Source organism: Microcebus murinus, chromosome 4 (genome assembly GCF_040939455.1).
Source record: "Microcebus murinus isolate Inina chromosome 4, M.murinus_Inina_mat1.0, whole genome shotgun sequence".
In the NCBI taxonomy this organism is placed as follows: Eukaryota; Metazoa; Chordata; class Mammalia; order Primates; family Cheirogaleidae; genus Microcebus; species Microcebus murinus.
In genome coordinates this window covers 109,727,306-109,742,392 of record NC_134107.1, presented here as the reverse complement: position 1 = coordinate 109,742,392, position 15,087 = coordinate 109,727,306, and the positions used below count along the sequence as shown (strand labels likewise).

The following is a 15,087-nucleotide window of genomic DNA, read 5'->3' as shown; positions in this document are numbered from 1 at the left end:
AGGAGGAGAGGATGAAGGAGGACGAAGATGGAGAAACAGAAGGTCCATGGGAAGGGTCCCATCCCTCCACCTTGAGCATTACCTTGTCCTCAAGAGAGCGCAGGTGCAGGGTCAGAAAACCAGCCCAAGAGTCTTCATTCTGCCATTCACTTTTTAAGTGTCCTTGGACAAGTGACTAACTCTTTGAGTCTTAGTCTCCACGTGGTAAAATGGAGATAATAATAACGCCTGTGCTCTCAAGCTCAAAAATATTTGTGAGAATGAAAATGTGGTGTGGCTTTAAGAGGCCCATCCATTTGAGCAACTCCCTATTCAGGATGCTCCAAGAGGAAGTCATTGAGTGATAAAAGGTATGCCACCTCGGCTGGCTCAAGATTCTCAACGTCCATTAACATAGACTGTATGCTTGTCTTCCAGTGCCCAAGGTCCTTCGCCACATCAGAGAATGGAGCATAAACGTCATCCTCCTTTGGCTCACACTCCAGGCTCTCTACTGAGGAGGAGTCATTCAGTTCAAAGTGAGAAACATCTGTCAAAAAATAAAACCATGGTTAACACTTTTACTGAGCACAGATACAGCCCATACTGCCTTAGAAATGAATTATGCTAGTTTAATTCTCTTTTCATGTAGAGTATTACATTCTGAATACATTCTGAATACATTCTGAAGAAAGAAAGGATCTTTTACCACCTTGCCAAAAGTTAGTACAGAATAAAAGAAGAAACGCCTGTTGGGGTATACTAGATTTATCTCAGGTCCTGAAGAATGGACTTTCCTTAAGTAAGATTTTCTCAAAGCAAGAAATATTTCATAAGGCCAAGAATGTTGAAAAATATGAAGGGAGTAATACCAGAGATACCTAGATTCTGAAAAAGACTCTGCCTTCTAACATGGATTGCTGGTTGTTATACATAATTAACCTAGTCTTGGGGAAACCATTCACTAGCCTTATCAATTTCTCTTTTACAATGTTTTTTAATACCCATTATCTTATTTACTATTTATAATAACCACAAAGAAATTTGTATCCACATTTTACAAATGAAGATACTAATTTTCAGTGGCATAGAATAATTGGCCTGAGAAAACACAACTAGTAACCGGTGGTATAGGAATGCATATTCTAGGAGGTTGTTTGTCTTTGAATCCAGCATCTCCCTACCCCAAACGAGGTGAGCTGTTTTCAAACCATCTCATAGTGCATTAAAATTCTGAAAAGTATCTCGGGGACCAGTAAGAGGAAGGAAAGGAAGTTAAAAAACAAACAGACAAACAGAAAAATGAACAAACACGCCAGCCCCTGCTACCTCTGGGCTTTTTATTCTACTTTGAACCACAGCACATCCTACTGCATATACTAGGGATCCTCATAAAGTCTTATTAAAGAAAAGGCTCAAACCATCACACCACAGCATGCTGCCACCAACAACTTCTTGAAAGCTGTGACCTCATTGCATACATTTCTCAGCCCTACCACAATAGGATCGTGCCCTGGCCTATAGCAGGCCTTTCAGGAAAGGATCGGGAGCCTTGGGCCCCACTGACCCAGGACAGAGGCTCCCTTCACCTCAGCTGCCAGGGGCTACAGGAAAACCATTGCCCAAGCACCTGCACAAACATATGTGTATTTTTCACAAAAAACAATCCCATTATTGGCAATACCTGAGATATTTCCTCTAGTGCCATGTGTCCCTGAAAATTCTCCGTAAAGGGACGTGACTTCTTCTCCAAATACTGTTTGGCATTTCTCTAGCATAAATTGAAAGAGCAGCGTAACCTATACAAAGATAGACAAACGTGAGGTGCTAGTTCTCACATAACATGTTTGTAAACCCCATTTCATATCTGAATATATATGATATCTTCAAACACGCCATTAACTGCCAGACACCACAGGAGTGAAGTTTTTAAGCAACTACTGTATTATTACCACTTCCACATTTTTAGATGAGGACACTGGATCAGTGTCACTGGATTTGCCCAAGATCATGCATCAGGCAAGTGGTGGGACTGAGAATTGCATCTTGGCTTGCCTAACTCCAGCATCCTTTTTGTTTTGCCTCATTTAAATTTTACAGTTGTATCAGTTGCTTTATATCACTCCTGTGGTATCAGTTAATCATATTGTTTATCCTCTTTAAAGTGAAAAGAGAAGTAAATCAATTTTTATCACTTTTCTTCCTGACAAATCACTTTTGTATAGTCTACCAGGATAGAATAAAACACCTCATAGTTAGTAAACTCTAACTTAGAAGTATATTTAGGCTATTTAAGAAATTGTCTATTATAATTAATGCCTCAAATTTCATTTGCAAAATGGTGATGCAGTCCCCCAGGGCAGACAAGAAACATTCATTACCTTTCTTGCCAACTCATTTTCTGCTTCCAGGCCACAAGAAGGAGCAGGCCAAAGAATCGTGGGAGCCACACATGCTGCCAGGTTTGATGAATCCATCTGATTCGATGCAGAATTTTTCTCAATATTATACAGTAAGGCAAATAGATAGTTTAAGAGCACAACATTTGCTCTTGGAAGCTTGTCTAAGAGCCTAAAGACAGAAAAATGCACTCTTTATATGAGACTTTTTTTTTTAAACTTTAAAGACAGGCAACTCTAACTTTGCACAAAGAAGACCGCAAATCAAGAACCCAACTCAGATACGCAAGCTTCACTTAATGTGTACCAAGCAAAGTGAGGATGCCTGAAGAGGAAAAAATAAGCACTTGGGATTTATTTTTTTTTTGTATATTTCTACATTGTCTTCACAACCCAATGAAAATGTGAAAGGATGGTGAAAAAGTACCATTAAACAATAAAAGTCTCTCTGAAATATTTCCCTGAAACTAGTAGGATATGTTTAAACTTAGGCAAATCCTGTAACAATTCAGAATAATCTCAACCAAAACCCACAAAAACTTCTCTGATAAAATTAAACAGCAATTAAATTTCAAGTTCTCCTTTATTTCCACGTAGCAACTCATGAATGTTGTCTCTTGGTGAGAACCCAAACCTCAGCTATAAAGACTTCCAGGTCCATTCTGAGAGTCTCTGCTCTGCTCCTCCATCTTCTAAGGTTGATTTGTCCCAAATGTCCCCTCATTAGGATCACTTTTACATATAAGTCAATTTATAATAGTATGCTTTCTACCGTTCTCATTTGGCAATTGATAAGGGATTTTTAAATGATTATTCACCAAAAATTATTGTTACTGCTATCCAGAAAACATGTATAAGCTGATATCCATGATTGCTGCTGTTTTGTATAAGAAGCTTCAACATGGTGATAACAAGGTAGTCTGATTCCTGTTGCACAGATAGTAGAAAAGCCTTTCTTCACTATAACAGACTGACAGTGAGTACAGTTTTTGTAAGGGTAAGTTATGAAGGACTTTGAAATAGACCAAAAGATTGCTGGGTGTATTCAATGGAAAACAAGGCATCTAGAAAATGCTTCTAGAAAATGTTACTATGGGATCCCTAAGCCTTTTCACAAGGACTATTTTACAATTGTGTAAGTTGTAGAAAACTGATAGCAGTGCACATAACACTTGGCTAAAGACTTGAAAATTCTGGGTGGTGGAGAGACAACTAATTTATCTGCACCCTTGCCCTAGTAGAAAAGGCCAGTTTTGTATCTTTCTGTAAATTCATTTTCAGTATTTCTGGCTCAACTTGGTTGAACACAAAAGTTGCGGTAATTTGAAATCTACAAAGATGGCTGTAGTATCCTCTTGGTTTCCTTATTAACAATTTAAGAAAATCTTTCACATGTGTTTATTTTATATTTGCATGACAGTCATATTACCTTTTTACAAAAAAAACCACTCTTTAACAACTTATAGGATGGATAGATAGATAACGTTTTGGACAATGAGCAAACAAATATAAACTCTTATGCTATGTGAATGGCTTCCACCAAACTATAAAGAAAGAGGAGGTAGTATTATGTCACCTGGTTTAGTTTCTAGTATATTCCACAGGTATAGTATGGTACACATATAAATGATGTCCATCAAGAATACTATGTAGATAATTCACATTTAAAAGTTGCTCAAGAAAATAACTGTACTAAACAAGCATATGCAAATAAAATTATTTTTGGATTCTTGAGTTTTTACAGAACTCAAAGGATTTCTTTTTGTTGATGGACATTTCTTTCCTAGTCTATTATAATGCAAGAAATACCCCTGCATGGGGGTGATGAGTTCTCCAAGCAATTTCCCTGTGTATGAATAGAAATAGTGCATCTTTGTGATCAGACTGAGACTTTGGAACTCTCCTTTTCCTTGACACTTCTCAAGGAGTTAACTGATTCTCTGATATCTCTTTTATAGCACTGATTATATTGCATTATTATGGAATTGCTAGAGTAGAGGAAATGGGTCATTTTCTCTGTATGACTTCAGTTCCTGAAGGAATTATATAAGGAGTTACTATAATATTTACCAAAATTGAGATCATAAACTGTAGACTGGGCCTACAGTATTACCTAGTGAACTATTGAATGACAGCTCTTATTAATTCAGATATACAGAAGGTGTATACTACTCAAGTATTCCATGTTAATAGGATTAGGGAATGAAAAATAACTATGAGGAGCTAGCAAAAATCCATTTTAAACTGGTCCCTATGAATATGACTGATTTTTAACAGACAAACTTAATAGCTTTTAAAGTTTTTAGAAAGGATTTTTGAGACATAAAAAATAGAATAATTACCTTTGAATTTTATTTATTTTATCTTTATCCCTTCCATTATCCATGACACTGACCCACTCATTATAAAGATTGGATGACAAAATACTTCCAGGAATTTCTTTTAGAAAGTCCTAACATAGATGAAAAAACAAATATTTTAAATCATTATTCTCATGCCAAGTACGTATTAGAGAAACCAGAAAGAAAATATGTTGTTGAAAAGTTCATTTAAGTCGTCCCTTCCATAAACTATCCAGAGCTCTGTGCCAATTCACTACAGACTGGAGACAAATAAATAGAGGCTCTAATTTTTTTCTAACAAAAGCCACTGGGGTAACCAAGGTCTGGATTATGGTGGGAAAGAGAAAGGACAATCCGTTTGGGTGGATCCTCCTGTTTGCACACACTTGAGGAAACTAATAGAACATGACCAGGTCTGGCAGTAAACCATTCTAAGTCCTCTTTTCCCCTTCCCTTAAATGGCTAGTTCAAGGAAATGCACCCAGATATCTGTGAGGCCCATAATCTCATAATCATTCATTCAATCCTTGTATAAGTGCTTATTCATAGGTGCCAAGCACTTCTCGAGGTTCTAGGGAGACAGAAGTGAATAAAGCTTAGAAACTTATATTCCAGTGCTATTGGTGCACAATTGCATACAGAGCTACTTAGAATTCTCCCCAGTATTCCATATAGAAAGGTTGTCATATATTTTGGGAGATAAAGTATTCGGGGTACAAGCTGAGATCTGGGGGCTTGGGCAGCACTACTGTGCTTGACATACAGTAAGTAATGTCTCCACAGTACATTATCCTTTCTTGGAGACGCTATTCTGCTGAGACTACTGATGAGGCTGAGTGTGCTGAAACCAAACCATGACACAAACAGGATATGATTCAGGGCACTGGCTGTTTTGCTTTTGTTTACAAAAACTTAAAAGTAAATTAAATTTGTTCCTAGTCTGAGAAATTTTATTCTAGGCCAACTCTCACTGTTGCTTTTGGCATGGCATTAGCAGCGCCAAGCTTTTACTCTGATCTCCCACTAAGCAAACATTAGGCAAAGGAAACTCAATTTCTGGTGGAAGCACTATACCTATAGTTGGCTACCTCCTTGAAATTTCCTGTTTATAACATATAGAAAGGTGAAAGTCTACAACTGCATTATTTTAACTTTCGCTGAAACACCAAAACAATAACGTTATCTATGTTCTTTATAGAAGGCAACACTCAACCTGCTACTTATGTATCATGTTCATTTCACTAATATGAAAGCTATGATACCTTATTGTTACAGTTAGCTGATTACATGGGCATATTTCCCACTTGCTTATGAGCGCCTCCAGGGTAGGGACAGACCTTCACCATTTTGTACACATCAATGCCAACAAGGTCGGATCCATAGCAGAAGTCATCATTAAACTGCAGCTGGTGTTATATGGCCAAACATTAATGTACCACGAAACACGTGATTGTACATAAAGTCATGAAGCAAGATTGTATGTAGCCACTCAGCTGGAGTAGACGTATGCAAGACTCATTGTTATTATGTTTTTCTTCATTTGGTTTTTATGCTACAGGCCCAGAGATGCAGGCTAGGGCCCTGCGTCTACCCCTAGCAGTGGTCTATTCCAATCCTTTGGGAGATAAGAGCCTAAGGCAGTTCTGCAGAAGCGATTTCCAGGGTCAAAACCTCTGCAAAAGCTTGTTTTGACTCTAGCTTTTCCAAAACTGTACGGCATTTCCAAGAATGTGGGGTAGAAAACATTTTAGAACTCTATAACCTCGTAACTGTAGATGGGGCTTAAGTAACGACGGTTGAAGCAGAACTACAAAGAAAGCCAAATGTGTTAAAGTTAAAAGAAAACCTGGATGTCAAATTCATTCCTCTTCAGCTTTTAAAGTAAAAGTTGTTAGGGGACAAGAGAAAGAATATTTGTGGCATGAGGATTATGTAAACAAAAGGATTTTTCAGCAGTCTCAGCTAATTTTTGTTTTAGTTATAAGGCAAATGTATTTTCTTATAATAAATTTCTGTAATTATTTTCAAAAGTCTAATAAATGTTAGTTTTTGAACACTTTGCTTTCATTAAGAAGGTAGTGAGACAGTGAGGAAATCATCGCAAGCAGGAGGTGTGTTTTGGTAAACATCTCTGAGAGCGCCGTGTTTTGATTAATTTAAGTTTTAATTAAATTTTGTCTTTTACATGGAGTTTCAGAAGATGAGATTAGCATGCCACAAAAACTATTTAAAAAGCACATCTGATATGTTATATCAGTGGTGGTGGCTTTTAAAGTCCAATGTTGATTTGTGAAATGTGTTTTTTAACACTATTTCAATTCTAAATCTATTATAGGCTACTGTAAACAGAAATAATGCTCATAATTAAAAAAAAATTATCTTGCTTGAGAGCTGTGGATAAAGGAAGAACTTTCCTACCATTAAGATAGATGCCAGCACGAAGGCATTTTCCCAGTACAGCTGTACTGGTACTCCACAATTAAGTTTTTCTTTTAGTTGTCGGCAGTATTCTATGTTGGCTGGTACAAAGAAGACACCTTCCTTCAGAGGGCCTTTTTCATTCAGGAACAAAAGAATATCCTATGGGAAAGCAAAGGAAAAAAACCAAATGGAACTTCACACATATAAACAAGGGAACATGTTCTTGCCCTCTTTGGCCGCCAGAGGCTGGGATGTGCTAGTGTAGAAGCACTGAAGGATTGGAGCTGGATGGGTGGCTACAAAGATTAAAGTCAATTTTTATGGAGAGCAGAATGGTGGTTCCCAAGGTGTAGAGGTGGTACTGGAGTTGGGGAGATTTTGGTGAAAGGATACAAAATTTCAGTTAGATAGGACAATTAAGTTCAGGTGATCTACTGTATACCAAGGAAACTACAGTTCACAACAATGCACTGTATGCCTAAAAGTTGCTAATGGAGTATTTTAAGTGTTTTTTAATTTTGATTTTTTTCTATTTTTACATCTTGCAGTGTAAGAGGAGGATGGGTTTTGGAGACATGCAATCTATGGGATTTGAAACCTAGTTGTGCTACATATTTACTTTGTAACCTTGAATAAAGTTCTGAGGCTTCAAAAAATTTGTCAAGAAGTGATGATGATGTGATGTTAACTACCCCTGAAATTTGTTGTGAAGGATAACCAACAGTGGCCGGCCTGGTGCCTGGCACTTATAGGTGTACAACATAGCATGAAATGCCATACATGTACCATAATGCTTAGAGGATACTGACTAAATTCTGCTTAGAAGAGATTAATATATCAATTACAGAGAATGTAAACTCAGTGGCTTTGATCTGAATGATTGTATATGCAAAAGAAGAATAAAAGCCAGAGACTGTATCTTTATGCTTAAGCACTTTAACTACAAATAAAACAATTCTTAAAAATTAAATATAAGATTCAGTAGTCTCTGATATTAATGTGACAAAAGAAGACTTTCAGAACAATGTGGAGTTCAAGAAAGGATTTCTGAGGGATAATGAAGATTCTCTTTCTACAGAGCAAATCCTAATTTATCTGAGCAGGCTGATGTGGCTCTTGTAATCAGTAGACTAGATTATCTCTTCTTACTATGTTTTCCTTCTGATTCTGCAATACTATGTCAGATTTTTATACTTTCAAGTAACCAGGGGTGTCTATAGTTTTTCCATTTGGGGAAAGATCTATCTCCTGGAGCTCTCCCTTCCCACATCCCCTTTCCCATTGGTTTAGAGGACAAAATAAGCCTTACCATGATAGGTTTCGGCAGATTGTCATTCTTACAAATGTTTTTGAGAGAGACTCCAAAAAGTTTGGACTCAGGTGGATCTTCTATTTGAGCATGTTCTTCATTGCAGTGCTCCAAGTCACAGTCATTTTTGTTTAAAACATCTTGCACCTCAGGCTGCTTGAGGATGTCATCAGTGAACTTTAAAATAGAGGCCATGTTTTTACTTCCCTGGGCAACGGTCTTTCCTGCATTGACACATGGGGCATCAACAACCTCATGGGTGTCGTTCTCAGAGGTATTTTCCAAAGAAAGTCCAAGGAGCTGTCCTGCCACAGGAGATGTTGGCAGTGACACAAGGGAGTTGTCCTGGTCAGCACGAGAACCCCAACAACAGGCCAAATTGATGACACATCTTCTCTTTTGAGATGTCTTCCAATGTGAATCTACCAAAGGAGTGGAATTATTAGCAAAATTAGTTTAACTCATTTTCACCTTATTTCTAAAATTTCCATTTTACAATATGTTCCTTACAATGCCTCAAAGAGAAAAAATATTTATAGATGTCCTTTGTTATTGAGAAGTCAAACTATATTTCATGATAATATTTTATAAATGAAAGAAGCTCAATGAAGGGAAAATCAAATATTTGAGTTCTCCCATCCATTTTTGGGACATCATTGGTCTGTTTACTTGAGTTTTGGTAGTAAATTTTTAAAGGCGAAAGAAAGTCTTCCTTTTTGACTATAACAACTTAAAGCAAAAAAGTGTTGCATACCAATAATCATACCAAATATGATTATTGATCATAATTCAATAGTGAGAAAAACAGAGAAGAGAGGATGGGAGGGCAAGATGAAGGGGAAGGGGAAGCAGGAGGAAGAAAAGGACGACATCAACAGGAAAAGGATGAAGAGAAAGAGGCAGAGGAAGAGGAAGTAAGAGAGGATTTATCTCTATTAACATTTTCCCTAGAAATAAACAATACTTTATTACCTGATGTCCCACTCTAGTATTAAGAGCAGAGACAGGAAGCTGATAGCCTACATTTTTTTGTTTCCAATCCTAATGCAAGAACCTTCATGTTTCTTTTCAGTTCCCAATTTTAAAAAGCATGTTTAGGCCGGGTGTGGTGGCTCACGCCTGTAATCTTAGCACTCTGGGAGGCCCAGATGGGTGGGTCATTTGAGTTCAGGAGTTCGAGACCAGCCTGAGCAAGAGCGAGACCCCATGTCTACTAATAATAGAAAGAAAATTAGCTGGACAACTAAAAAATATATTGAAAAAATTAACCAGGCATGGGTGCATGCTGGTAGTCCCAGCTACTCGGGAGGCTGAGGCAGAAGGATTGCTTGAGTCCAGGAGTTTGAGGTTGCTGTGAGCTAGGCTGATGCCACGGCACTCACTCTAGCCCGGGCAACAAGGCGAGACTCTGTCTCAAAAAAAAAAAAAAAAAAAGCATGTTTAAGGTAGCATGGATGGATGCAAACATGAGTGAGACTTGCCCTTGCAAATGAAGTTTATGATTTAACAGAAAGGGGACCTCTCATTGATGAGGATGAAAGCAAGCACAGCAAGGAATAAAATGTCATAAGGGAGGAAAAAAAATACCGAAGGCATTCAGAGGAAAGTAGATCACATCTATCCAGCAGTAGGGAAGGGAGTGATCTTGTAGGCACTGGCATTTGATTTGTATTTGGAATGAATAACAATTCAACAGATAGAGCATAGTGTCTTGAATATAGTAAGCACTCAATAAATCACTATTGAACTACAATTGAAAATGTGAAGGGATTTTAGTAGAAAAAGACAGCATGAACAAAATAGGCAGAAGTAAGAAACGTCAACAGTAAGTTATACTATTATGATACCACAGTGTAAGAATGTTTTTGGTATCATCTGTGTCTAATTTTAACATGAAAGTTAAGGAATTTGAGAGTTAAGAGCACAAGTTTTGACACATAAAAGCTCTTTGAGGTTCCAATTCTAAAAGTGGATGACCCCTGCCTCTCCCCTGCAGCACATGCACACAGGTAACAACTGTGCACTCTGCAGAAACAAACCAAAAGAAACCTACCAGAAGGCACTGGAGAGTAACCAAAACAAGGTAGAAGTGGAGAGGGAATGGCATAGCACTGGGTGAGTTTCACATTCTTAGAAATTTAGTCTCAAGGCAGGTGTCACGGTAGTGGGGGGTGACTGACATTTAGAGAGAAACCTGTACTCTTGCTGGCTTGAACAAGTAGAGAACCAAGACAGAGGTACCCACAGCAGCTGGGAAGGGAGGGAGGATCCAAGAAGGAGAAAACTTGATAGTGGGAACCACAAATAGCGTGTACATTGTGCCCAAATCTCTGGCTAACCCCTGAAGCTTGCATTTGTGGGGCAGATTCCAAAGAGCCTGCAATTAAGGTTAATGCAACCAGGATTTGAGGAGCCATAATGAACAGGTAGTGCCCACTCATGGTTGGACCCCATTTTCTCCACTGAGAAGGCATGGGAATTAGTCATTAAACTCTGGCTGTGTGGCATTGTGACACCCAACAAAGCTACCCAGAGAAGATGTTTAGCTTCCAGCATTCCCTGATAATGAAACATTGCAGGAGAGCAGCTTTTCAAGGAGGATGTGGTCAGTGGTGTCAGGGGCTAATTTCAAAGAAGGCTTCCATATTGTTTGGCTATAACATATTTTAGAATTTTATTTCCTCAGAATAACCTAATTAAGCCAAATATTTAAAAGGCCAAGTTGTGGGAAGATCAGCAAGTAAGCAACATTTTACCAAATGGCCTTAAAACCATCACCTGCACTTCACTTCCTGGGATATAGTAAGTACATCATCACATAAACCCACGCCAGACTTACTCAGGTGTGTAAGGGTCTTTGGCTTTGGGGATAGTAAAGGTCAGGTGTGTAAAGGTCTTTGGCTCTGGGGACAGTAGTCCGGGTAGACTCCTGGTTCAGATACTTACTTGGGCAAGTTACTTACCCTCTTTTCTAGTCTTTAAAATAGAAAAAAAATTACTTCTTTCTCAGAGGCTTACTGAGAGAATTATGCAGGAAAACGTGGCATAGGTCACAGAAATCTTGATTAAAGCTGCCAAGATACCAATCTCCTCCTCACAAAGAGGGCCTCCTCTCTGCATCCACTCTCCATTGGTGTCACCCCCCTCAGGAGGTCTGCAGACATGAAGGAACAGCAATAGTCTGCCCAACTGAAGCACTTCCTTCCTACCCTGACATTCCCAACCTCTGCCATTGCAAAAAACAGAAAACTAAACCCTGTCTTAAATCCAAGAAGGGATTCCTAGATGTCTATCAATGTCAATCTGTGCAAATATTTGTTTCATGTGTACATTAATATGTATGTTAAGTAGCTGTACTCAGTCTTGTTTACTCACATTAACCTGATTTTATTATTTCTACAACTATCAGATTTATTTGTTTTTTTTTAGCTTTCATTCACTTCTTCAAAGGAATGCTCTATCAACAAATTCTATATCAGCTATGGTATGAGTGTTGACAGAGAATAAAGTAGAAATCTAGTCTTTTACTTTGTCATAAATACTTTCAGTGGTAGCCATGTCATCTGTTATATACAGCATTAAATCTGAGAGTTCATATTTACTCTGGGACTGAGAAAAGAAGTCATTAATGTTTACTTTCTTGCACAGCTTATAATGCATAGCTCTTAATTTCTAAGTGTTAAAAGCTGATGAAAAAACATGCTAGTACTATAAAAATGAGTGATGTAAATGTAAAGCTAACTAAATTAATGTAAATCTGGATTTCCTGAATAACTCTGGTACAATTCAGACTAGTATTTTTTTCATGCTTAAATAAGGGAAGTGAATATTAAAGAGTACAATTCTTAAGACTTTGTGCTTATATAGTAATAATCATGAGAACAAAAAGGTTTAATTAGAAATTCTATTCTGGCAATATACCTCCACAAATTAAGAATGCCTCCCTTGTAGCTAGAGTAGGAAACACGTGGGGGGAGAACATTGGAATTACAGAGAAAATAGGTAGAAGAAAAAAATGGTTTTATATTTGAATTCTCTGTCCTATTGCATCAGTCTATGTCTCTACTTTTGTGCCAATGAGATGCTGTTTTAGTTAGTATAGCCTTGTAGCATATTTGAAGTCTGGTAATTTGATGCCTCCAAATTTGTTCTGATGGTGTAAGATTGCTTTGGCTATTCCAACTCTTTTCTTGTTCCAGACAAACCATAGAATTATTTTTTCTCAATCTGTGAAATATCATTTTCTTATTTAGATGGGAATTGCATTGAATCTGTAGATCACTTTGGGTAGCATGGACAATTTAACAATGTTAATTGCATCAATCCATGAGCATGATATATTTTTCCATTTGTCTATGTCATCTGTGATTTCCTTCTTCAGTGTTTCACTGTTCTCTTTGTAAACATCTTTCACCTTCTTATTCAGGTATATTCCTAGGTATTTTATTTTTTTGTAGCTATTGTGAATGTTACTGAGTCTTTGACTTGATTCTCAGCTTGAATGTTATTAGTGTATAGGAATGCTACTGATTTGTGTATGTTTATTTTGTAACATGCAACTTTGCTGAATTTATTTATTCCAGAAGTCTCTTGGTGAAGTTTTTAGGATTTTGCAGATATAAGATTATATTGTCAGCAAAAAACAATAGTTTGACTTCCTCTTTCCCAATTTGGATACCCTTTATTTCTTTTTCTTGCCTGATTGCTCCAGCTAGAACCATCCACATACAGGCAACTGCTCTTTGACAAAGCAGACAACAACAATATGTACTGGGGAAAAGAATCCCTATTCAGTAAATGGTCCTGGGAAAATTGGATAGCCACATGCAGAAAAATCAAACAGGATCCATATCTCTCACCACTCAAAAAAAAATGAATTCAAGATGGATAAAAGCCTTAAATGCAAGGCTGGAAATAGTAAGAATTGTAGAAGAAAATATAGGAAAAATTCTTCTGGATATCAGCCTACGCAAAGAATTTATGAGTAAGACCCAAATGGCAATTGTAGCAACAATAAAAATAAATAAATGGGACTTGGTTAAATTAAAAGGCTTTTGCACAGCTAAGGAAATAATCAGCAGAGCACACAAACAACCTACAGAATGGGAGAAAATATCAGCAAGCTATATGTCAGATAAAGGGAAAATAACCAGAATCTATAAAAACCTCAAGCAAATCAGCAAGAAAAAAAAACATTAAGAAATGGGCAAAAGACATGAACAGAAGCTTTTCAAAAGAAGATAGACAAATGGCCAATAAATATAAGAAAAATTGCTCAATATCACTAATCATTAGGGAAATGCAAATCAAAACCACAAGCAGATATTACCTTAGCTGTGTTGGAATGAATTTTATTAAAAAGGACAAAAACAATAGATGCTGGCATGGATGCACAGAGAAAGGAAAACTTATACACTGTTGGTGGGACTGCAAATTAAAACAGTATGGAGATTCCTCAAAGAACTAAAAGTAGACCTGCCATTTGATCCAGAAGTCCCACTACTGGGCATTTACTCAAAGGAGAAGTCACTTTACCAAAAAGACACCTGCACTTGAATGTATACTGCAGCACAATTCAAAGATGTGGCATCAACCCAAGTGCCCATCCAGTCATGAGCGAATTAACAAAATGTGGTGTATGTATACCATGGGATACTACTCAGCCATTAGGAAAAATGAATTAATGCCTTGTGCAAAAATTTGGATGGAAGTGGTGATCATTATCCTAAGTGAAGTATCTCAAGGATGGAAAAATGAATACCATATGTACTTACTATCAGATTGTAACTAACTGATGAGCACACATGTGCACAGAGGGAAGTAAAACTCAGTGGAAATCAAGCAATATGGAAGGGGAGAAGGGGATGGGTGAAAACCTACCCAATGTGTACAGTGAGCCCTATCAGAGTGATGAGGACACTTATAACCCTGATTCAAGCATCACAAAATCTATCCTTGTAACCAAAAATATTGGTTACCTGTAATATTTTGAAATAATAAAAAAAGAAAAAAATGAAAAAAATTCTAATAATAATAAAAAAGAAAAAGATGTTTCTCATATTTTACTATCTACCATAAAAGTTCAGTTCAGGCGGGAACTCCAAGCACTACTTCAGACCACGCTCAGAAAGATCCCACATAAGTCTAGAACACTTCCACTTTTATTCTAGGGATGACTATGTCATTCAACCTTTCATTTACTTTCTGATTTGTTCTACACACCGGATTAAGCCCTGGGATTAGGTCCTAGACCTTAAGAAGCTCATAGTCTAAAGATATATTAAATATATAAAGAAATAAACATGACACAATTTTTTTACCTGTTATACTAGAGATATGTGTAAAGTGCTCTGACAACCTGCCTGAAGGAACAAAGATTTCCTAGAAGTGACATGTGAGTTGAGTCTTGAGGTCACATCTTTGAACATCTACATCTTGAACTCCCAATTTACACTAGAGCTGTCTCACTCTAAACGAATCACCTCCTCCTCCCCCCCCGCCCCCCTCCCGAATGAGTTATGGTTATGTAAGTCTCAGGAGTGGCCTATTGCTATTGTGTTTTCACTGTAAGACTATTAATAGGATGTCTTCTCCACACTGAGGCAGAAACTTAAAAAGACAGTTTGGGGATGCCTAT

General features: G+C 37.4%; 1 protein-coding gene across 1 annotated transcript in view; it reads right to left on the bottom strand.

Moving 5' to 3' along the window:
• LOC105863941 (rho GTPase-activating protein 20-like) overlaps nucleotides 1–15,087 on the bottom strand; it is a 65,541-nt gene that overhangs the window by 10,497 nt on the left and 39,957 nt on the right. Inside the window, exons 13-18 of the mRNA XM_076001423.1 lie at nucleotides 8,451–8,872; nucleotides 7,139–7,300; nucleotides 4,721–4,830; nucleotides 2,361–2,550; nucleotides 1,664–1,778; nucleotides 83–529 (exon numbers count right to left, since the gene is read on the bottom strand). Of these exons, the coding sequence (XP_075857538.1) occupies nucleotides 309–529; nucleotides 1,664–1,778; nucleotides 2,361–2,550; nucleotides 4,721–4,830; nucleotides 7,139–7,300; nucleotides 8,451–8,872 (1,220 nt within the window). The 3' untranslated portion in view covers nucleotides 83–308. The remainder of the gene's footprint in view (nucleotides 1–82; nucleotides 530–1,663; nucleotides 1,779–2,360; nucleotides 2,551–4,720; nucleotides 4,831–7,138; nucleotides 7,301–8,450; nucleotides 8,873–15,087) is intronic.